The following is a 25,277-nucleotide window of genomic DNA, read 5'->3' as shown; positions in this document are numbered from 1 at the left end:
ATGTGGGATGAAGTTAAGAACACAGCAAAATCCTACTAACTGTTCTCCCTTTGGAATAGCCAGTTAGCACATTTCCCTGTGATACAGACATATTTGTGCACATTCCTGCTCATCAACCCAATATACAAGGCACTCAGCTCAGCCATCTGTCAGGCTGGTGTCAAAATGATAATCACACTCGAAGGACAGTCTGTGTCCAAATATTTTACGTACCTGAATCAATCCATTCAACTTTCAACAGCTTGAAAAACTTAAGTGGGAAAGTGCTCTCATCTTCTGCCCATGGCAGTGACAGCCCAAAGCGTACAGCACTTCACCGTCAATGCTGTGGCTTGTCATCCACCATCACCACGCAACCTTGTAAGCCACTGTGGACTCTTAATTAGATGCTCTGCAGCTTCTCTCAAAGACCCAGAGGAATGAGAACTGGCCATCATGCGGTAGCCTTGGGGAATGTTTGTTTGACTTCTGATTTGTTCCACTAATAAGGAGTTATTGCTTGAAACACTGCAAAAAGGGATTTTTACAGATAAGGAAACTGCAAGTAAGCTAAACAGAGATCTACCAAGAACAGGGCAAGCACAGCAAAACCTATGTTGGGTGGGGGATGGACTTTCACAAGATCCCTTCCATGAGGTAACTTGCTCAAAGCCAGACTATGGAATATCAGCAGAAGAGGTGACTCAACGCCCAATCCTTGCACGAGGCCAAATATGAGTATGCCATCTTTAAGCTCTAGTTCCTCTTTCTGCCTTGAGCTGTCTCAAAAGCACAATACTTCCCACCCTGTTAGGTGGGTACTCCTGAAATTATAAAGGCAGCTCATGCTAACTGCTCACTCCAAGAGGCCACATTCACCTACCAAAGCCATGCCATCTGGGGTTTCTGAAAGATTAAAAAAGAGAGACAAACAAGAGGATTATTAAAAATTTAACTATATACCATATTTATTATCAATCCACAGGATAATCTGATTGCTACATGAGCTCATAAAAGCTATTTCACCTTTACAAAATTAAAAAAAAAAAAAAAATGTGCCACAAGGATGTAATAACTGCTGATAACCAAGGACTGAATCTGAAAATTATAAATTTGCTGTAGAAAAGATTAAAAAAAATTATATTCACTTTAGAATTTTATTTTGAATAAAATATTCCCCTGTATAAAAAATAAAAAAGCTTGCTCTGGTTAGAATTAAGAGTATTTTTCTTCTTTTTTTTAAATCTGGGAATTTGCATAATATCTCTGTAATAGGTTTCTTTTTTTTTTGCTATTGTACCACGCGGCATTCAAGCATAGCAGATTAGAAACAAACATGAGAAAAGCAGTCTTAAAATGTATGAAATCCACATCGGAAGTTTTAACTTCCTTTCCTCTATTCTTTAAAGACACTTTAGCAAGAATAGCCTTGGGAAAGAATACAGGTGGGGAGGGACCTTCAATGTGCCATTAAGTAGAGCAAGGTAATAAAAGGCCTTTTGTAAGTGCTTTCTTAATAAGGTGCAGAAGCAGACTGCAATGTTGCTAGTACTGCACTATGTACAATATTCACAATAGATTTTTCTTTATTTAAAAATATTCCAGCTAGTTCACATTTTCTCTTCCATTCCGAGGCTTTCAGTTCCATCACAGCCTTGACAGCAAGAAGCGCAGCAGCACCACTTCCCTTGTGGTCGGTTGGTCCTCTTATGAAATACTGGAACCTGTAAGTGGGCCAAAGTTCTTGGGTTATTTTCCTATGTAGCAACCTTGGAAATCCGCCTGGGTTCAGGTGTACATACTGATGGCTGGAGTCCTGAGTTAAAAACACTCCGGCAGTGGAGTTGGACACAGCAATGTTTTGTATTGCCAAGGCTTTACCTTAGATTTGTCTCATGTGCGTCAAGGGATGAACCTCTTCTAGAGAAATGTAAAATAGAAAACCAAGCAAAACAAAGCTAAAAACCCACACTGTCAAAGGCTTAGCAGCTCTTGACTCTCGACTGGGTGATGTCTGACGTTTTCTTGATGACGCTGGCCCGTGTCTCGCGGTCTGGCCGGCTGCTGCTCGTGGAGGCTGTGGACATTACTTGTGGCAGAGGGATGTCTGGGAAAGGGGGCCAGGAGCTGTTGTAAGGCAGTGGGCAGCTTTCTTCTTTGATGGTGACTTGGAGGTCAGGCTTGTTGGCTACAAAAGTTGCCATGCTGGGAAGCATGTGAGAAGTGTTCCTCATTCCCAGATTGCTGAGATACTGTTTGCCTTCGATGTTTCTCTTCTGCCAATGAAGTCGTCCCTACAAAAAAAAGGAGGAGAAAAAGAAGGAAAAACTACATGAGCGAACTGTGATTTTAAGTGCTCCGAGTAACAAGACATAGAGAGAAACATCCACAAACTGCACAGGAATTACCCCATCTCTAAAAGCTTGAGCCTCTATCTGACGGCTTTTAATGTCTTTGCTGTTAGCCACTTCTCCATTTCTGAAGTTATATGCCTAAATCTTGGTGGCACTCAAGAGGCTTTGCCCAATCTTCTAATGGAAAATAAAGGCCTTATTCCCAGTGTGCCTGAGACAAAAATAGATGTGGATGACCAAAAACTCAGAGTTCCAAATGGAAGCATCTCCTCTGTTACCAGAGAGAGTACCCTCCTGCCAACAGGCAGGCACATACACCCAAGACCTCTCAAACAGCACCACCTAAACTGTGAATATAGGCGAGGCTGCCAGGAAAACCACTGTTAATTGATGGTGTGTCCCCTGTCACAGGGAGGAGGTTCAACAAGGAAAGATGAGCATCCAGTCCTTCCCCTATCACACACGCTGCAATGGCATGCTCTGCCAAAGGAGGTTTGAGGAGTCATTATTGATGGTCTACATACGAGCTCCACCCTAACCAAGGCACAAGAGACAAGCCCAAGAGGGTCGGCCGTGCCATTACACAGCTGTAGAACCTGCACTTCTCCAAGGAGGATTCAGAGGGCTTACAGGATGCACAGCAGGAGAGAGGTTTGCAACAGGTCTTCTGCAAAAACATAGCTGGAGTACACAGCATCTGAGTACCTTCAGTGAGCTTCCCCCAGCCTCTAAGTACTCATGGAGACACGTAGGTCTTGTCACCTAACAGCAGCCCCAAAAGAAAAGACGAGTGCTGGTTTGCATAGGTGCAGCTCAGGAAATGTTCATGCAGTGGGGTATTTTCTCTATGGGCTCCTTTCACCCAGCAATACTCAACTGACTACTTAGGAAAGCTTCTTGCCTCACATATATCAAACATTCAAGTTGCATTTCTATCATACATGTAAGCATTTCATCCAACAGTATGAGTTCAGGTTCCATTTAAGGAAAACAAAGCAGACATGCTTTCAACCAAGACACAATACTCGCTACCCACCAATGTCAATGCACGGTGCACACACACAAATACACACTTATATTCATTTAAGTCCACTGGTTTGCTCCATATTAACAAACTAGCTGGGATTGTTGACAGCTCTTTAGAGTATTTTCTCATGCAAATTCATCTCCTTGAGGACTGGATGAGGAACAAAGAACCTGTAGAGATACTGACTCCGCCACACAATCATCCAAATGTTTGACTCCCTTGAACCTTCCTGGTTTGCTTTTCTCCCCCAGCTATTATAAAAATGAATACTCCACTGGTAAACAGAGTTGCAAACATAGAAGGGGAAAGAATATCTCAGGGCATTGTTCTTGAGACCTTGCTCTAAAGTGCTAAAAAATCCAGAAAACGTTTACCTCTGCATTTTCTTCATCACTTGGAACGCTGTCAGTCGTTTCACTTTCTGTCAAACAAAACAGAAACAAAAATGAAACATACTACTCCATCCACTGTAGCAAAATCCAGCTCAAGAGGCTTGATCAACTTCCAACAAGTGGAAGCAAACAGGGTCAAGTCAAACAACTGGAAAACAATGGCGAAGCAAGGATCATCTGCCTCAGCAATAGCGATCCAAGGGCTACATGGCTATCACGGTTAGCACGGCTATACACTGGAAAACAAAGCAACGTAGAGGGAAGAAGTAGATTTATGCTTTCTGGGCAGAAGGAAGAGCCTCCAGCAAGCAAGGAAAGCCCCCTCTGCTTCACTCTCTCTTGGCAAAGAGCTAAGTTCTGTCCAAATCCTTATTTTTATCTCCCTGCAAAACCAGCAACAACTCCACCCCAGCGGAGATAAGTGTGTTTTTGTTTCATGAACTGTTATCTCAGCCTGCTGCCTCAAGGACTTGTTGTCACTTCTGGTGCTTTATTACTGTTGTTTTACTTTTCTCTGGTTTCGCTTTTGCCATCCATCCCTCATCCACTACTCAAACATGTAGAAATGCTACTGTCTCCAGCCACATCATCTCTCCCCACTACACACAGCCTCCCTCACTCTCATCACTTCAAACAGAGTGTAAACACAGGGGTGCAGCTCCAGCACGACAGCCATCCTCCCTGCAGCTGGAACCCTTGCTTGCAGAAAAGCCTGAAACTCAGGAATTTTGACCATGTTTTCAAGCCTACATGTCTGAATCCAGGTTTCCCAGCATGTGAAGGTCAGGCTCCTGGCCCATGGGCTGGTTCAGAGTGCTATGTGCCTCAGCGACATCCACAATGGGGCACAAACTATCATTTTCATGACCAACCTGTGCCTTCCTGTTTCCCGGGAGGATAACACTAGGCATCTATCAGGCTATCAACAGCATTAGGAAGAAGCCTTTCTCCAACTCTCCCACAAGGGCTGAGTGGATAGAGCTCATCAACTCCTGAGCCAACAGGAGCTCAGAAATTACAAAGTTGAAAGAACAATATGATGAGTTACTGTAGCAGGCAAGGGGGCTCTCAAGTCCCAATGTCCACTCTCTCCTCCTTTTAGCCCGTGCAGATTCTTTGCGCAGCCCCTGCACCCCTGCGACCATAAACCATGATTCTGCCTTCTCAGAGAGCAACCTTGTGCTCTGCACTGGACATAACATGAGAGCTAAGGGTGCATGGACTGTGTCTCATGGATCGTGCCACTGCACGTATCCAGAGACACTGGCAGCACCCTGCCTTTCTCTCAAGGCTACGCATTAGATTTAGGCAGAGGGGTATAAACCCATGGTCTGATTTGCTCTGTGAGACAGCAGGAGCTAAACTGCACCCAAAAGCCCTTCTAAAGCAAGAAAGCAGGTAGCTCAACTATTCCAGACTACTACTTGCAAAGCCAGCACCTTCCCTACACCAGAGTTGCTGCCATAGCACACAGTAAGCACAGGAGCAGTCTGAAATGTTAAGTCTAACTGCAAAGGCTGTGAAGTTAACACTCTGCAAGGCTTCTCATTCACTAGACCAGGTAAAGAGAGATGTGCCAATGTGTTAATTAAGCATTGTAGGGGGAGAAGAGGCAGAAATTAATCTCTGCAAAGGAGAAATTACTCCAGAGATAGAATCAATAGGAGGAATGCACACAGAGACAAGAAACAGATATTCCTTGACGTGAAGAAACATGTGGCAACAAAAAAAGAGTGATGCAGCTGAAAAGGAATCCATGCTTGGTGTTTATACATAACAAAATGCTGAGCAAGAGATGGCACTATAGTTAGCAAAGCCAGGGAAGCTAGCCATTCGGGTATGGAAAGTTAGAGAGGTTATTTCAATCAAGAAGGTTATTTGAATCAGTGTCAAACATAAGAAGAGGTTGACAACAGCCTCAGTACTAAAACAAATGGATTTCACAGACGCCAGTAGAAATATGAGAAAACTCATACAGGCCACTCATATCATTTGCCTGAGTAACCTCAGAAAGGAATTAGAGGTGTTTTTGAAATAAAAAAGATTTATGTAGGACAACTGACACCTCAGGCTACTTCTTGTTGTTGTTTCAGAAGACCTAAACTAACTGTTCCCGCATAGCTTTTACGGTCATTATTTTCTCTGCCATTCAGCAGTAACACCTGACAGAGCAGGTAACTCTACCCAGCAAACCCATGAGCAGTGTCCGGGCTCCAATGGTTCGCCTGTACGAGTTTGTATGGAGCAAGACAATGCCAGAAATAGTCACAAGAGCCTCCTGCAAGTTTCAGGGCTCTAACAAACCACAGTCCCCTATCCTCACTCCCGACTCAAGGGCCAATGCATGCTTTACAAAAAGGATTTCAGAGAACAATCCGGGCTGGAAGGGACTTCAGGAGGTCTACAGCGCAACATCTTGCTCAAAGCAGGGCCAGCTACAGGACTGTATCAGGTTGCTTGGGGCCTTACCCAGTCAGGTCTTGAAAACCTTCATGGATGGAGGCAGCACAACCTTTTAGGCATTCTGCTCCACTGCCTGATTCTCCTTGTGGCGAAAAAGGTGACATTCTTTTCTTACATCCAGTTGGACCAAGTTCTCCTGTTTCAATTTATGCCTGCTGTTTCTCACCCTCCCACCACATACTGCTATGAAAAGCCTGCCTCCGCTTCTCAGTAACATCCCTGCAGGTAAGGTTAAGCTGCTATAAGGTCCTCAAAACCATCTCTTTTCCAGGCTGAACAGGCCCCAATCCTTCATCATCTCCTCACAGAGAAAGTGCTCCAGCCCCGATGATCCTGGCAGCCCCTTCCTGCACTTGCTCCCACGTGTTTCTATCTTTCTTGGAGTGGGTGGCTCAAAACCGGACCAGATATTCCAGATGAAGTGTAACTAGAGGATAACCACTTCCCTAGATCTGCTGGCCATATTCCTGAAGGCTGGTGGCCTTCTCTGTGGCCAGGGTGCTCTGCTGTCTCATGTTCAGCCCAATGCCCACCCACCTTTCTGCAGAGTTGTTCCCCATTCCATCAGCCCCAGCCTCTATCACTGCAAAGAGCTCTTCCTTCCTAGGCACAGGACTTGGCATCTGTCCTTGCTGAATTTCCTAACGTTTCTGCTGACCCATTCCTGCAGTCTTTCCAAGTCTCTTTAGATGGTTGCCCTGCCCTCAAGGGTATTGACCGCCGTCCCTTATTTGGTGTCATCTGTAAACTCCTCTAGAGTAAACTCCAACACCTCTTCTGCTAGTTGATATATTATGTAGGACTTCTCCCAGGACAGACCCTTGCAGTACTCCACTTCTTGCTGGCCTCTAGGCTAGAGTAACCAGGATCCTCAAGAGCTGCCTTGAGACGCACTCAGAAGTATGTCAGTGGTGTGGAATCATCTCTGTGTTATCTGGGTTATGGGCTATCAGGTCCTAGTATAAGAAGTACTTCAGCCATGCCTCTTTTCATTATGCAGGCTTGTTGCATTGATGTTGGGGAGGTAGCTCATGACTCGCTCGTGTCAGCGTGGTTGTTCTGACACCAGACCACCCTTCTCTATTGTCCCAGCCCAAATAACCACCATAACTTCTGGACCAAGACAGTGACTTCTGTTTGCATTTCCAAGAACTTAGACCCTGTAGCTGACGTTAAAAGAAAGCATCACTGTTGTGTTCTCACAGAGTGGAAAAGTTTTGCAAGAAGCATTTGGAAAGAGGATAAATGTTTTAAAGGCCCCATCTCCCAGCTGATAATAAGTTAAGCCCACTCATTCCCCTGCCTTATGCTTTGCAAAGCCCTTCTAAATGCTTTGGCCATTACAGACTAAACACACTGGGAAGCATAATCGTTTATCCACATATATCAGACTAACATTGGAGGCTATTCAAAAGAACATCATATTCACCCAGACCCAAAGATAAAAATTACTAAATACATATTTTATAGAGATGTGCCTGGAAGTAATTTCAGCCTAACAAGGCAAAGCCATGTGTAAAATAATACACTGCATGGGGAAAAGTCATACCAGTTTGCCTAAAAAGAGGGCATTTGTTTTTCTAACCACAGCACCCTTAAGGCTTTCAAGTTTACCAACATTTTTAAGAACAAAAGGACAGGTTGGATCTGAAACTTTTTCTACTTTCAAATGTGGCTTTGCCCTGCTTCCTATAGAAATAACACTTATATGTATGCAGGAACTCTATACAGTGTGCCCATGTGAGCATTTATCTCTGTTCTCCTCTAAAAACTCTGAACATACTGTCAGACTTGGATAAGGGATAGATGAGTGACAAAGACTCTTAACTTCCTACCAGTTTTATGAAAATAAGAGGCCAGACAAGAAAGAGAAACCATTAGCACCCCGACTCAGGGAGGTGGAGGGAAGCTTGTTATCTCACCCCTTTTTAGTTATCAGAGAATCCAGATGGGAGGCAGACATCCACAGCTATGCTGCTCCCTGAACCACTTGTTATCAGCTGCTACACGGCTGTTGTAGGCTGCAGGCTATCCAAAACAAGACAGCTCCACACCCCCAGGGCCCTCAGCTCCACATCTGCATTATATACCATAGTGCAGCCCATAGCACCCTGTGACCACTGTGCTAGGCACCAAAAGAAATACACAGCAGAGATGACCTTTAATCTTTAGTAAGTCAGGGGACAAGGGGGACACACTATATTTGCAGCATATCATTTGTACCACTGAAAATGCCCCTCTAATAAAAGATTAAAAGACGTCTCTGCATTACATCTAAAAACGTTCTTTTTCCATTAGTCACAAGCTAAAATCTGCAGCTTACATTTCCAGCCTCAGATCTGCCAAGTTGTTTCCCAAGGTGAAATGAACAGAGGACTGAGTTTTTCAGTGTCATTAAAAATGCAGAAGGCAGCTGAATAGACATTTCTGGATCTTTGCCAGCTACCCTGGAAGAGCCCATTTTCCCCCAGTGTCTTCCAAACATTGCCCAAAAAAGTGTGCAAAGAAATACCAGCATGCTTACCTGCATAGGATGAGACAGGGGAGATCTGTAGGGGGTACAGCTGGCTCATGCTGAGGGGCTGTTCGTCGCTCTCTGTTGTCACCTCTACTACCTGGCAAACATCAGGAGGGTTGGCAACTATCACCTGCTCCTCGCTGTTGCCATCAAAGTGTGGCTGCCCTACAACTTGGGGTTAGAAATAAAAAAATTGATTACTCGTAACACTTGAACCCTGCTGGTTCTCCAAGAGCCTGTCCTTGGAGCCTGCTTGGTATCTGAGGGAATCTTTCAAACCCTTTCAGCACTTTCTTCCACGGCCACCGCTTGCTTTCAATGGGTCTTCTAAGGAAACCCATGTGAATTATTTAGTTTCCACCAGGTTCAAAGATATTTTTTTCCCACCTGTGAGGACTGAAAATGCCTAACTCTTCCCTGGCTCTCACACATAATGTCTTTGAGCCCTCCCTGACATACCAGCTGTCCTGAGGGTTTCCCGAGGAAGACAACAGCCACACTCCTCCTCCATCCAGAAACGTATTTTCATCAGGACGTATGTACCACAGCAATCTCTCCTAATCTGGGAAAGCATCCTCACCTAGCAACCTGCCAACACTTCATGGCCTTTGGATGCTCTCTTGTAAATTATGCACCAGAAGACCAGAACTGGCAGGCAAAAAACTGGCCATGTGATCATGTAAATCATCGTGCGACACTAATTTATACATGACATGAATCTGTAGAAAATTTCCCCTCCAATTGGGTGCTTACTTTCACTGATCCTTGAAATACCAATGAAGGTATGTAGAAAACCACAGTCGTACCTATAGTCTGTAATCCCCACAATCTGTGGCAGAAAGCTACAGTCTAGTTAGTTATTAACACAGGGTTTTCCTATTCCCCCAGGCACATGATATATAATACCAAAAGAATATTATTTATTTTTCCAAAGCGAAGGCGCCATCGATCCTTTGCAAGTGTCCCGAAATGCTCTGCACATATTAATTGAGCCACACAACATCCTTTTGAAATGGGAATAAATTGAGGTACCGAGCAGTTATTGAGCAAAGCAAAATTACAGTGAAAGCCAGAATTTCACTTCTCTGGAGCTGCTTGAGACAATTCCCTCTGTCTTATACAACTCCCCTATCGATCTCAGCAGTATGAACACATGACAACTGCAGTAATCCAGCATGGATCCAGCTAAAAGCTGTATATCATTCTTTGTGAAGTGCCAGGTAACCACTGGAAAGTCTCCCAAATCTGGATGTGTATTTTGACACAATTCCAGCATAAAGAAAATTATATAAATAGTGGATAGTCTATTTTTCAGAAGTTGAATCATTACCATTACTACAATTTTGTTCCACATATTTAATTTCCACATTACTCCTGCATTATTTCCAACTTTTCTGTAACATCCTGTTTTTTACTGACTGAAGCGTCACGGGCAAGAGCACACACACATAGAGTTAATTTTTATCTGGGAGAAGTCAATATTGCGCAGCCATGTTAGGGTACGAGCAGGCCATCTGCACTGTTTTATCGTTCTCCTCAATACCCGATGAATTCTTACCCATCCTAAGAGATAACTTGCACGGCAAAAAAAATTACTGCTCACTTAGGCAATATGCCACCACTTTCTAATGAGCTGCACGTATGTCAAAAACACTGCAGGTGCTGTTTGTCTTTCTTCCCTCCAGCTGTCTTCCCTCCTCTTGGCAGGACAGATCTATTTCACCCTTTTACCCTGTTTACTTTAAAATCCTGCTTGAAGTCCTAAATAAGGAATTCTCTCTCCAGTCTGGATAAGCAGCACACTTCACAAACCATTAATTAAACAACACTAGATGACAGTCACCCACCCAAGCCTTGCTGTCCTACTGCTGAAAATGGATTCTTTGAGTCCAGATTAAAATAAAAGCCCTTAAAGGTGCAAATTCAGTCCTGTTCTTCTGAATCTCTTGCTTGGCTCCACGACAGACCTTTGACCTGAGACTTTTTAAGGTGCAACATGCATTAATTTCATCATAATATCAAACAGGAGTTCAGGATACACTGCACTGTAGAAAACTGAGATGTCTGCAGCAAAATTACTCTCTGATATTAGTGGATTTTGGGGAACACTAGGTAGTTCCAATGACTGCTGTTAATTGATCTTTGACTTTAAGGCTGTAACGCAAAGCAAAAGTGTATGAAGCTTCATGCCTGGGATTGCATATTGGCCTTGGCGTGCTTCAGATTTGTTTGAGTCAGTCAGTAAACAGGACGCTCTAACAGAACTACAGTGCTATTCCTAAGTTATAAAACCCTCTGTAATAGTAGGAGCAACAATCATGTTCTAACACTCTGACAAAGCACTAGCTGATTAAAGGAACTGCCATAAAAGAAGGAAAACTACTCACAAACTCCTCAGCCACAGAACTACTTGAAGGGAATGATTATGCAAAGACTTGTGACCTAAGATATGGGCATCAACAATAGCCATGGCATGTAATTCCTACTATCTCTCCAAACAGAAGACTAACATCTTTTTCAAACAGTTTTTTGACATATATAAAAGTGGAAGTGGTATATGGGTCACAATTCTAGAAGCCCTAGCTGCAGTAACAACTTCATACAAAAAAGAGCTGTCAAAAATAAGCCAAATTATTCTACTGAGAACCAATTATTCACACGCTGAGATGACAGCTAATTCCTAATGTACCAGTTTCTAAATGCAGCCTTCATCAATCCTTGTTGTGAACTCAGTGATGTTAAGAAATAACTCTGCTACTGAGGTGCCAGTAAAAAGAAGCGAGTTCCTCCATTTCACCTGCAAGTTAAAACTCCTGAATAAAATGGTACCCTATACAAACCTCTGCCTTCAGCAATGGGAAACCACCATCCACCTGCTATTAAACTCCCACGTGACAGTGGCTACAGCCTCCTCATAGCTGAGGATTACTGTGTGGATTAAGCTCCTGTCAGGAAAAGCCACCTGAGAATGTTCACAAATGCTTTGGTCTTAGAAGAACCACCACACTGTCACTCACCATCTCTGCCTGGCAGTGGGGCTAGCTGGCAACCATGACAACATGTGGCTTGGGCTAGCAAAAAATGTGTCGACCAACTATAACCATGGTGCAAAATGCTGATGGAAAGCTGAGTTTGGCAGAGCCAAAGGGTTTTTGAAGTCACCTATATGCTTAACATAAGAAAAGCATAGGAGTACTTACCTACAAAGTTCACCGTACTGTCAACTTCGTTTTTTATACTGGAGGACAGGAAATAGTCAGAAGTGACATCATTTAGCCCATTAATCCCAAAAGACGATTCAACTGGTTCTTGCTAGAATGAAAACAGCAGAGTTGGGTCAGGTTTGATTTATTTTAAGAGCTTGGACTCAGTTCACCTCTTTGTCCTCAGATGTTAATAAATCATATCACTTCTGCCTGCCACATACCCCCTGCTCTCTGCTAGACCCGATCTTAGAATGAACATGTTGGCTCTCTGAGAAGAAGCCAGAGTTTCCTCCATTTCCAAATCTTCTGCTTTGAAATAAAAGCTATTTTTAATTTTCAGATTTAGAGTGAAACTTCAGAGAACAAGAAATCAGTGTGCTACTTACTACAAGAGAATAACACTTGGAACAAACAAGGAAGAAATATTACTTTAAAACAGTACTCTACTTAATATTCATCCCCCTTCCCTTCCAAACATGCTCTATCTCTTACTGCTTTCTGAAAGCAAGCCTTAGCTTCTATACAGCAATTACTAAATTCTAGCCTTAATTTTTCTCTACAGCAAGCCTGAAAGCAAACCAGTGTTTACACTGAACACAGCTTTTTACATCATATCATAAACATTACCACAGGGCAACAGTGTTGGGAAAACACCACCTGTTCTACATAGGCTGAGCTTTCCACAAGATTCATCTCTGTAGGTCTGGCACACTTGAGCGGGAATCTAAAAAACTCCCATCGGAATAGACACTGAGAAGTTTAATTCCATAAACTCAGGATTTCTTTTAAAAGCTATTCACATATTTTAAGTATTATTGACAGGTCCACCCTCTTCTCTGGTATTGATTATCAGTTACAAAGTCTAAAGTCTTATGCTCTTACTTTGGGCTGGTGTTGTCTGCTGTGCAAGGGAAGTTCTGCCTCACTCCTGACCCAGAGACACCTGCAGAGAGGTGCAGAGCTGCATGGATCTGATGCCATGCCCATTTTCACTGCTTTAAAGCACTTCAGATTTCAGCAAGGGCAGGGCAAAGGTGAGCCTTAAGACTTGTGATGCCAATCCTTCACAGTGCTAACCGTATGAACTTATCAAGGGAACAAAACCCTGGAGATAGCGTGGCAGGCCTTTCCTGGGTGCCACATGGTGTAACTCAAAAAGAGCTGACACTTTGACACAAGTCCACACCTTCCCAGCCATGAAGCAAGGCCGTAACGCAAACATGCACCCTGCTCCAAGGTGCCTCTGCACAGCAGAAGAGTGCCAAGTCAGGATTAATGGCAACTAGGTCTTTGATGAGCTGCACTCGTTGTGTCAACCCACAGGTCAAAGAACTGGAGAGCTGGAAAAGATAAAATTAGCCGCTATTGATCCACTGAGAATCACTGACTGCAAAGACGGGTTAGGGCTGCACACTGAAGCCTCTGATACTGTTCAATTTTCCAGCAAACACAGCAGGCCTCATGGAACCTCCGCATATGCAGCACCTTGCTGAGCTTTACTGAGGCTTGCTTACAGGGGCATTTATTTAGTAGTAGCTACTTTCAAGCTGTAGAAACAAATAAACATCCTAGACTTTGGATAATGCTATCTGTTTGATGAAGCAACTTGGACACTGGCACAGATGATGTTAAATCACCTAAATTTTCAGCATCCAGATGTCTGTTGGAAGGCCAAGCTAAATACATGGGGAGAGGCGTCATTTAGATTTTAAGAAATGTCTCAATGGGGAACTGTCTGAGTAGTTAAAATGATACATAAAGGATAAGGTAGAAATTAACCCTCAAGCAGACAGTTCAGCCCTTCACTTTTGATTCAAAGGAAAGAGTCTATTTTTATTTGGGCTATACAGACACTCACATCCTCCTCTCACCGCTATGAATTCATGTATTAATGGAGAGACTCTGTTTGTCCGAAAGCTCATCGGTCAGAGATCTATCTGTGAGGTGGGAGACCTGCTCACACCTCCCTTGCCTACTGTGCAGCTCTCACATCTACAGTGAAAAGACAGGAAGTGCTCTGAGCACCCTGTTCACAATGAGCTGGACCTGGCAGGGCTCATCATCCCCATCAGCAATTGCTGTGGGTGACCACAGGGTCTGGCAGTGGCCAAAGGTGGGAGCTCGATGCAAGACCCTTACTATGCTGAAGTCTCTTTGCTGATTTAGACTAGGCGTTAGGAAGAAATTCTTCACAATAAGGGTTGTAAGGCACTGGAACAGGTTATTCCTGAAATTTGTGGATGCTCCATCCCTGGAAGTGTTCAAGGCCAGGTTGGGTGGTTGAGCAACCTGGTCTGGTGGGAGGTGTTCCTGCCCATGGCACTGGGGGTTGGAACTGGACAATCTTCAAGGTCTCTTCCAACCCAAACCATTCTACTACTCCATGATTCTATGATCTGCACTAGGTTCCTTAGCTTTTCCCTCTGGTGATATCATCCCATTGCAGTTACTAAGCAGATTGTGGAGCAGACTCCCACCCACATCCACTACAGAGAGGTTTTCAGGGTAACTGCGAGGTATTCAATGCAAAACACGCAACTCCGATCTCAGGAATTCACATGACCAAGCAAAGCAATTATAAGGAGCTTTCAATAGTTTGAAATGTGTATTTGCATTAATTCATCCACCACTCTTCACTATTATTGCCTTCAGTCTTCTCCACTATTATTGCTTTCAACATTCAATAGTCAGTTGAACAGTAGCTGAACACAGAAAGCATCTGTTTTAAAAGCAAGGCATACCTGGAGGCCAGCTCGTGCACACATTTGTCAAAATACAGTGGAACAGACAGGAATACTACCTGGCCCCAGCTATAAGCCTGTAAGCTAAGCGGCGCTACCATAGCTGGTGGCTGCTGAGCCATATGCTTATAGTAGGTATCACAGGTAGATGTACATGCTGGAGGCACAACCAGTTCAGCTCACTGCTCCTGCATTGTCTGGTCTAACGCTTCTGTGCGGCACAGGGCACCGACTCCGAGGCCTAAAGCTGTATGTACTAATCGCTCAGACATCACTGGGACTCCCTCAGCAATGACTACTTGTGAGATTAATCTTAAAGGAGAGGACGAGACTCTTCAAGTGTCTCTGCAGCTTTTCAGACATTTAATATTTTGAATACAAGAAAGATTATGAAGGAGGGGAATGGCAAAGTGCTGCTGTCAGCTTTGGCAGGCACCACGTGCTGCTCTGCTCTGACCAAAGATGTTCACTGGCTCCCTCAGAACACAGGCTACCATCAAAGTTGTGTTATAACAAGCACACACGGCTGCATGATCCAGGTATGATAGTTAAAAGGTGGTTCTTTTAAGTCAATTTAAAAAATCACAGTATTACACGTCACAACTGTCAGGAGAGCGTGTGTCTTCCAAACCCAACTTCAACAGAGTTTTCCTAGGCCTCTGGATTCACCCGGCCAAGAGCATGTCCAGGCCAGCAGGTGCAGAATCTGCATCCAGATGTGGATGGCACAGCCTTTCACAAGTGGGCAGCAGGGGCTCAAGCTGCCCTTGTGCTGCAGACACGGCTGCTATTAGTGACCCAAGGACATCGACTTTAGTAAAGGCTGGAAGCCTGAAACCATTGCAATCTGCTTTTTGAAAAAAATCATAGACAGACCAAACTCTGCTGGTATGTAATCCTTATCACCTTAAACTGGCGCTCAGCAGAACTGTGAAAGCTAGGAAACACCATGCTTTGTAGGGAAAGCAGAGCCCACGCTCTGAATAAGCAGAAATCTCAGGCAGCAACTAATGAGCTTTACAACTAAGATCTTCTGACTTACAGATCATGAGTAGAATGTGCAGCTCTGACAAAACTTCTCCCGCTCGCCTAAATGAAAATGAATTTCCAGTGCCTTACACACAGAAATTAATTGCTCCAAAAGGTAGCTGCATTGTTCAGAAGCATTCCTTCCACAATTACTGTATTTCTACTTACACAGACAAACAAATGGCAAACATATTGCTGAGGCTGCCAGTTTTCCAACCTCCAGGCATTGCAACACAAGGGCTGTGTCAACTGATGACGTCAGTCACAGCTCTAACAGCCTTCACGTTTTTCAAAAAACCCCAAACATCCAATGTAACTGTAGCTACTTAACCAAACCACAAGCACGAGTGATTTGCAAATATCCACCACAACACACTACTGGGGCTATTAAAAAAATTTGCAACAGATTGTTTTCACAAGCTCTTGCACTATTAAGCAGCCACTCCTTACCTTAATTTGTTTGAATTTGTCATCCTTCTCAGACTTCGTTTTTTTTCCTGCAACAACAGAAGGAAGACTTCTTAAAGTACTGCGTGTGCTAAGTTATCCTCCATACATTCTGTACTCACTAAGAAATAAGCCCCAAATGTGTCTTAAAATGGCAGCACCTCCAAGGAAAGGAAGAACACATTTTGCTTAATTTTAAAACGCCTTAGGGCCTGGGCAGTCAAAAATTCACCTTTGATGCTTTGGCTTTGTTTTTTAAAGTGGTACAAAAAAAGAACCACAATGGGACTGAGGAAAGCAACTGCAGTCAAAAAATGAAGGTGAAAAATATGGAAGAGTGAAAAACTAGCAACAGGCCTGTTGAAAAAAAAAGGGGGAGAAAATTATCCTTAAAGGAAAAAAAAAAATCAAAATACATGTCTCATCACATTTGTGACACACTGCAGCTACAGGAATAGGGAGACTGTTAGTTGATTTAACATGTGAAAAGAGGTCACAATAAACGCCCACAAATATTTTTGTAAATAACTGCAACCTGTCGAGGGGGGAAATATATATTAAAATGAATGCAAACGTGTTTTATGCAATCATGCAAGACTTCAAAATCCAGAAATCACACAGCATATGACCCTCACAAAATCTTGTGTGCCTTGGCAGACGGCAGTGTTACTGTCCCTGCTCTGACCTGACGAGACCATGATGTGGAAGCTCAGACTTGCTGGTGCAAGCTCAGATCTACCCCACTGTTTGCACAGATGTGTCCCAGGAATTTCTCCCATCTCTACTACAAGACGGCACTGAGAATCAGAAACGTTTGCAACCAAATTCTCACTCATAAATTTAGCCACGTGCCACATAGAAAGGGCATGTAAGAATACATACAGAGCTCAAAATATGTCAGAGTTTTATAGCAACTGGACTTGCTGCAGAATCCTCTCCTGCTATAGCCCCCATCTCCAGAATCTCAGCTTTCACTATGAACCTTTCTAGTCCTTACAGCTACGAGAGGGATCTACCACAGTGGGACAGGTTATGGTTCAGGAAAATACACCAGAAGGTACAAAACACACCCCAGGTGAGAGATCGGTAACAGTTTCAAAGCAAATGTTCTACTTTTTGAAGATTGAGCCCTCTTTCATAGTTTGACTCTGTCTCAAAAATGTCAGTTTGCTATTTCCAATCCTGCTAACCTTAAACAGAAGATGTGCCTTTTACTTCTCAATGTAAGAAAAGAGCAAATAGAGTTACAGCTAAACTGAATTGAATTTTAGAGGAACACTGTACATTTGGACAGCAAATTATTTTTTTGTCCAAAAATCCTAGACACCAGAAGATACCAGAGGACTAAGGAAGCCATCATTCTACTCCACAAACCAGTAACAAAGCCACAAGGAAGTCATGTTTCTACTCCATAAGAAACCAAATACTTATGAGATTGACCTGGTAGCTAGGTCCTCTCCTCCCATGTGGGACACCAAATCCCTGAATTTGAGAATTTAAGCACAACTTCCCACTTCACCACTATCATGCTGTGGGGTCTGTTTTTTAATGGCCTAGTGTACCTACGTTAACCACTGAAGTGGTTTCACAGTTTAATGTTCTGAGCAGAAAGTGCTTCCCCTCAGATCAACAGTGCACCAGTTTATTTCTACTCTTGCTTGAAAAAAGATAGCAAGGTATTTGCCACCATATACTGAATGAGTCCTACTCAATCAAATGCATTAATTTGTAACATCCCTCTAAACATCTTTGATGGAAGGAGAAACAGTTCTCTTGTGAGAGGTAAGGAATAAAGAGATAAGAACTTACGCTGCCTTCAGTCATGAAGACACCTCAAGGGGATGGGTGATTTTTGAAGTCGTGTCACAGAAAAATGTATAAATGCTTTCCTCCTTGGTATTGTCAACTTCCTGAACCTGTGCTTTAACTCAACGCTCTCATTAATGTCTCCTCTGGGAAACATTTTTTCCTGATTCAAGTTAGGGGTGTTCATCACCCTGCAAGTCTTCAGCTGTTTATGCTGTATCACTGTCCTGTATCAAACTGGCCATTTGGCAGTAGCTACTTGCACTCCCAGAACTTAAATAAGCATCTGGGACTAGGATCTGAAAACAACTTCATCGGCTTTAACAGATCTAACCCAATTTACACAGATCACCAGCTTGCAAATATCACATCCTGATGATGCTCCACCCATGCAAGCTTGTACTCTTAACTGAATGTAGCAAGTTTTTCACAGAGATGGATGTTCCTATATTCTGGGGAACATCTGGATAGAAACACCCAGCTTCATAGCAAGAGAAGTAGAATCAGCTCATTTTATAGGGCCGAAAATAATAACAATGCCCCCAACACCATTTTTGTGTTGACACCTTTACCTTTCTTGGAAGGTCTTTCAGATAATGGCAGCATCCGATACACCCTGAAAGCATTGTTTCCTTTCTTTATACTTTTGTCCTTCACCTCTTCTATGTCAGGCAGAGAGTTCATAGCACAACGGAAATTTGCCTTCCATGTCTTTGGATCAGGTTTGTCTACTCCTGACTGGTATTTTCCTAAACAAGAAAAGGAAGTCACGCACATGACATGTAATTGAAAGACATAAAGCAAATTAATAACAGTGTAGGTTAACTTTAGCATATCAGCCTTTGAGTCACATGACAAGCATTCAAACAATAGCTGAGGTTGCAAGAGACTGTTGTGATTTTGTTCCCATGCAAATTTCTAGAATACATGATGAACATTTTCTGCTCAAGAATGACCCAGGGCACTGCCGATCAGATCTGACTTCACAACAAGACGGAAAAGCTTGCACAGCATTTATCTTTACTATGTCTGGCTTAAATCCATAGAAAGGCATAAAAAGCCTAAGAGTCCAAGACTACAGAGTGCTGAGCGTGCTTTAATCCCAAAAATTTTGAACACAATCTTGTTAACATTTAAATCAAGTAAGTTTTACTGTGTCCCTCAATGTAAATTAGCTATGGTGCTTCAATGAGGCTGGAGAGTACCACAGACCTCAAAGAAGGCACTCCCACAAATCTAGAAACTTAAATTGACTCTCTGTGTTAGTCAAAAGACAAAGCAAAGACAAAAAGGAAAATGTAACTTCAAAAGTGAAAACAATGTGGAAGTCTGTCCTGCAGAAAAAAGTGTTCCAATACCTGTATGAATTGCCCAGTTTCTAAATAAGGGAGCATCTTTTTCAACATCCCACCCATGTCTTGCGGCATGCATCCAGGGAATCTGAAAAATCTTCTTCTCCTGGAAGGGAAAACAAACAGGAAATGCCAATACTGACTGACTTCGGGGATCTTCTTATGACTTCAAGTCACTTATTTAAAAAAAAAGTTCCAGCATCTGCAAGTATTTTGCTTCCTTCTAACCCAGTGCTACTGCCATTGAACTCAATAGGAAAATATCCGTTGGCATCAGTGAAAGCAGAATACAGCCCTCAGTATATAAAACACTCAGATGCCCCTTCACGGACAACAAGCCTGGCAGCTTTCCAAGCTGACACATGGGTAAAACACGCAGTGCTACACATTTCTAAACATTCAACTGAAGGCTAGTTTTGGCACCACAGACACTTTTATTATTAGAAAAATGAAATATGAAACTAAACAACCATAGGAACAGAGCAAATTCATGGGGTTTAGAATTCAGGTAATAAAACATTATCACAGTGAAGGAAAGGGCTCTCTCAATTTATAGGCCAAGCAAATGGCCATGTGAACATATCAACTGTAGACATCTCTCCAATGGGAATAAAAAAATACAGGACACCCATGTGAAGGGTGTGGCATTGAAGACAGTAGAATGTATTTTAGATTAGAAACTTCAGACTAAAGAGAAGCATATTCAAAGCAATCCAAAAGAAGGTGCTTTTAAAATTATTTTTTTAATAAACCACATATAGTTGAACCAGGGCTCACCTTATGTGGCAAAACAGGGATCAAAAAACCTTATGCAAGGTAGTACACTGGTAACTATTAAAGATGACAGTTTTGGGATGCAGGTCCAGCTCTGAGAGCCCAATGGCTTTCAGAGCTTGAACAGCATGCTTCCTATGCTCTTTCCACAAGCACTTAGCACATGGGATACCAGGCCAGATGGATGTTGGGTCAAATGTGCTTTTGTGTCATACAACATGGGAAGAAATTCCTAAGCGCTGACCCACAGGGCTGCTTCAGAGATCTCTACGCTCATTTCTGCAAAGCCATACAAAAGGAATTTGTTCCACAACACTTGTTTTTCTCCTCTGTTGGGGGGAATACATCTTATCTGGCTTCACATGAAGACAACTTGCGCTATAAACTTTGCCACAACAGGTTTAGATCCACTTCTCAGTCTGTGAAAAGAAAAGCACCACCTCCTGAGGTGGCCATCTGAGCTACCACAATCGAATTGCACACTAAGAGACTCTTATTTCCCTCCACTGACTACAAACAAGTACAGTCAGGCAGGTCACATTAAAACAACTACATTGTAGATGTCTGTTGTGGGGTGAGATGAATCCTTTGCCCTCTCTCCTTCCTCCAACAACCACTTTTCTTCCCTGTCTGGTTAATATTTCACTAATGTCAAGGTTAGGTTAATTTCCCTTCCTTTCCATGTGATCCTTTCTTTTTTTAAGCCAGCATTTTGTATCGTCCTTTAACTCCTGTCTCCAATCCTTTCAGTTACATTCACTTGTTCAGAACTGCATTATTCCCTTCTCGCTTGGCTTCACCTTTTAATTTGGTTAAAGTGCAGATTTAACACATTCCTCATTCCCCTCCAAGCTCTCGTACTCATTGTTCCCTTTAATCTATTTCTATCACTTCTCTCATGTGCTTTTTGACTCCTTACTTTTCCCCCTCTGTATAATTAAATCAACCTACAGAGATGCTCTCCTCCTTCCCCCAGTAGAATTGGTCTAAACAGAGCCCCAACCTCACTATCCTGTGGTCCCTAGCACCACTGTATTAATCAGAGCTGGAATAAGCTTCCTTGCCTTTACTCTCCGATAGACTCCAACGAGCTTGGAAAAAAAATTCATATTTCCATAACAAACAATTTTTATCAATAAGAACTTGAACTTTCTCATGGCTCATGATGGGGAGAGGATTGAATGATCCCATAAAATGCTATGGAGGTTATACCATGGATTTTGTATTCCAAATGATAATTCAAAAATTTCTACAGGAACTAGCAGACCAAACAAGACTCCAGACATAGCATCCTGACATCATCAACCATACTCATAGCTTCAAAGGAGTGTGTAAGGACACTTCTCAACAGCAGTTTAAGTGTTCATTACAGTGTTTCTGTTCATTACAGAAGGTTCTTCCCAATCCTAGACATCTTGAGGCACATGGATCTATAGCAAATTACAATACAAATAACAAAATCATAGAATCCATGTATATTATTAAAGAAAAACTTATCTACTGTGAGGGCGCAGGGCACTGGAACAGGCTGCTCAGAGAAGTTGTGGAGTCTCCTTCTCTGGAGATGCTCAAAACCTGCCTGTATGCATTTCTGTGCAGCCTGTTGTAGGTGAACCTGCTGTAGGTGAACCTGCCTTAGCAGGGGTCCCGAGCAGGGTTCCCTAGCAGGGGTCCCTTCCAACCCCAACTACTCTGTGTGTGATTCTGTGTGATTACAACTTTATAAAACCTATAAAATTTTACACAGCTATATAGAAACTATAGATTTTCTCATTGATTATCAAATACCTAATCTTCCCTGAAACTCTGTAAGACTATTGATTCCAGCAATACCAGGTGGTTGTGTGTTCTTCTCTAGTTAACCTACATGCTTTCTATGTAAACACTAATTTTTGATTTCACACATTACCAAATACTTACCCTATATCCTGCTTCCCAACAATGACCTTAACAGGAAAAGGCTTGTCAGTGCTTTCTCTTAGACTTGGAAAACCACGTGCTGCCTGGCACAGCACTCCATGACTGGACTTTTGTGCAGGAGTCTTGTGTTTCTATTAAAAAATTAGCCTCTCCTAAAACCAAAAGCACAACCCACAAAACTTCTGCAGTGTAACAGTAATTGCCACCAAATTCCAGTGGGGACATCAAAAGGGAAAAGGTATATCATTTTTAGAAACAGGCAAGAAGAGGAAAGGAAAACAGTATCGTATGCTTGCAACCCCACTCCAAGCAGGTGAATAAGCATGAGATCACATAACAGCTAGAAAGCGATAGGACAAATTTGAAATACTGGTAATACTCCAAGCATCCATCAAAGCAGCAGGCTGCCTGTAAATTGCTGTTACAGTTACTCTGAATGTTTGCACTCTAATTTCCTTTTCCAGATCCACCATGGACACTGACCTCTCATTATTCCTCTCCTCACACCACTTGTGCCCTATAGTGAACTACGTAATTTCCTTCTCGCCTCCCAGTTTTGCCTCTCCAAGAAGGTAAAGAAATCCCTTCCTCCCTTGTGCCATTCAGCAGGACAACATTCTCACCAAGGAAGTACACAAGTATCTATTTTAAAGGCATATAGAGAGGGGTCTGCTCTGGAAGGAAAAACAAAAGCAGAAGGTATGATGCGATCAAAGGATAGCAGGGGAAGTAATTAGGTAAGTTGCTGTACCTGATTCATCATTTCTTAACCGAAAGAGGATTAAATCCTTTCTCAGTCTGAAAAAATTCCAGCCAATGACAAATTGTGAATGGTATTTGTTTCCTTAGCATTTAAATCTTACTTCCTTAAAGGCTGTGCCCACACAAGTGCCATTCTCTTGCTAATCTAACCCACCTTCTTTTCTGTTCCATGAACTGTTCCTTGCCAAACTCCGATTAAAATATACAAATCCCCAAATCCTGCAGCCTCCAGAGTCAGTTCTCTGGGTACAGAATGGGCTGTGATACACATGACAGTGTATCATTGATTCCATGCATGGCTTTGTTTATGGTCAGGATTTACAGTAAAAATAGAAATATTTTTGGTTTAATGATTCATCGTTGGAAGGAATGTTTAAACATTTTTAAACAGAAATGCTCAGAAGTGCAATTAGTTTGTGAACACAATAAAGGCAATCCAAAATGATGCCAAAATAGAGAGTACAAGTGGGAAATCAAGAGTTTAATAAACCTCCAGGCAGGACACTTAGCCTGGTATCCTCCTGGTAGAAGCCAGGGCTTTGTTTTAGGAAAAAAAAATTCCATTTCAAAATACTTTATTTGTGAGACAAGTCTTCATCAACATAGAATAAGCTAACTAAGGACAGAATCTCCTACCAGCTCTTGCATGCAAACAGCTTACACCAGAAGCACAAGGCAAAAACCGCTGTAACACAATCAGAGGGTTGCAAACATTAAACACCATGAAATGCCTTGCGAAGCACCTTTATGGGCTGATAGGCTGAACTTGCAAGAATGAAGCCCTTAGCACAGTGGCAGCGTTTTCACAGCACAGAACAAAGGAAGCAAGTACATTCCTGGGGTGTACTGAAAAAGGTTGAAGGAACGTAACCTACAGCATTAGACAACATTATATTTAAGAGCAATGTGCTCAGACCTGAAATACTGTGCCGTACTAATCAGACAGAAATTATTTCAGGATCAGGCAGGAACGCCCAGCAAGGACGACAGAGATGGACTGTAAGCAGGAGAGACCTGACACCAAAGCAGAGATACTCAAGGAGAGGAATCCATAGGGACCTGAACATGAGATTCAAATTACAAAGACAACAGTAAAAACCAGCCTTTTCCTCCCCTTCAGCTGTGACCCTATTATGCAAGAACAAGGACCTACTCAGATTTACAGGGCAGCTAACTAGGGAAAGGATAAAGCAATATTTGTTTACCCAGCCACAGCATGTGAGAGTCACTGATGCAGGAAGTTCCTGAGAAACAAAATTCATAGCTGAAATGTAAAGGACTCCAAATAATTTTATAGTCACGAGCATTTCTAGCTCTGAAAGATTAAATAAAAAACAGTCACCCTAATTGCCGTTCTTCAGCATTAAAAATGAACACCTGAGCACCACAACTACAGGGAGGATACCAGACTAACTGGATTACTGTCCTACTATCATAGAATCACTAAGTTGGAAAAGACCTTACAGATCACCAACTCCAAGCATACCCATCTACTACTAAATCTAAGTCCCCAAGCCTTTTAAATACCTCCAGGGATGGTGACTCAACCACCTCACTGGGCAGCCTCTGCCAGTGCTTGATAACCTTTTCAGTCATAGCCAGAGTGGCAGCTACTATGTTTCTGATTTTGTGCGTTTTCACCTATTTTCACAATAAAGCAGCCTTTGCAGCCAAAACTGCTCCATGCTTTTCAGAATTACTCTTCCACATACGGCTGAATACATGCAATATTTTCAGGGCTTATTACTGTTCAAAGTCTCAAATACACTCCTAGGTTTTATTGAGCCAATTTGAAAAAATTCAGATTATGTGCTGACATTCTGGAGCCCAAATCTGTGCTTTCAAAGTGTCTACAGCTCTCAGTAAAGAGGTCAAGACTAGAAATATTAGGCCTGGGTCTGGCAGAGTAGGAGTTACTCAGCTTTATCTCAAGTTGAGAAGTTTCAGAGAAGTATTTGAGCCTGAAAGAGGAGTTAATTGTTTCAACCCAGAGTCTAACAGAAGACACCCTTCCACTTCTGGAGAGCATTTTGTTCACATCCCTCTGACACTAACTGTTGAGCGATCTGTTCCCAGCTTAAAAAGAATGCCTAGCAGAGTCTCAAGAAATACTCACTCCAACAACAAAAAGTTGGAAAATACTTTCAAAGGAGCCACAAATGCACCAGGCCAAAGCAGGGTGCCTGATATGGCAGGCGAGGCTGATGCTGGAGGAACAGGTTAAGCAGGAAGCACTCAGCTTTGCTCTTCCTCCCCATGTCACCCCTTGAAAACCAGGAATTAGCTGATTTACCTATTCTAACCTGGCACTGCTATAGAGTCCCTCTTCAGCCCACAGACACACATATACATATACACACACGCGCTCCTTTTACCTTATTTAGCCATTTCAGCCCCGGTATCGTGTTAGAGTTGATTTGCTCTTCCAGCCAGGGGCGCATCCGCATTCTTTCGACAGGCATTGTCACCCACCTGGGAAGGAGCTGCAGTGAACAAGGCACAAGTTT

General features: G+C 42.7%; 1 protein-coding gene across 4 annotated transcripts in view; it reads right to left on the bottom strand.

Moving 5' to 3' along the window:
* Nucleotides 1–1,028: 1,028 nt before the first annotated feature.
* The window catches only part of IRF2 (interferon regulatory factor 2), a 43,701-nt gene continuing 19,452 nt past the window's right edge, over nucleotides 1,029–25,277 (bottom strand). For 2 of the 4 annotated variants that reach the window (XM_054064639.1, XM_054064638.1), the window contains exons 3-10: nucleotides 25,146–25,253; nucleotides 19,321–19,420; nucleotides 18,535–18,711; nucleotides 16,160–16,206; nucleotides 11,934–12,045; nucleotides 8,740–8,904; nucleotides 3,735–3,781; nucleotides 1,030–2,273 (exon numbers count right to left, since the gene is read on the bottom strand). In XM_054064639.1, coding sequence (XP_053920614.1) covers nucleotides 1,962–2,273; nucleotides 3,735–3,781; nucleotides 8,740–8,904; nucleotides 11,934–12,045; nucleotides 16,160–16,206; nucleotides 18,535–18,711; nucleotides 19,321–19,420; nucleotides 25,146–25,232 — 1,047 coding nt within the window. In that variant the 5' untranslated portion in view covers nucleotides 25,233–25,253 and the 3' untranslated portion in view covers nucleotides 1,030–1,961. Of the gene's footprint in view, nucleotides 2,274–3,734; nucleotides 3,782–8,739; nucleotides 8,905–11,933; nucleotides 12,046–16,159; nucleotides 16,207–18,534; nucleotides 18,712–19,320; nucleotides 19,421–22,008; nucleotides 22,161–25,145; nucleotides 25,254–25,277 lie in introns of those variants that run through there. The other 2 variants (XM_054064640.1, XM_054064641.1) reach the window with 2 other exon arrangements.

Source organism: Cuculus canorus, chromosome 4 (assembly GCF_017976375.1).
Source record: "Cuculus canorus isolate bCucCan1 chromosome 4, bCucCan1.pri, whole genome shotgun sequence".
Taxonomy (NCBI): Eukaryota; Metazoa; Chordata; class Aves; order Cuculiformes; family Cuculidae; genus Cuculus; species Cuculus canorus.
This window is presented reverse-complemented; position numbering and strand designations above follow the sequence as displayed.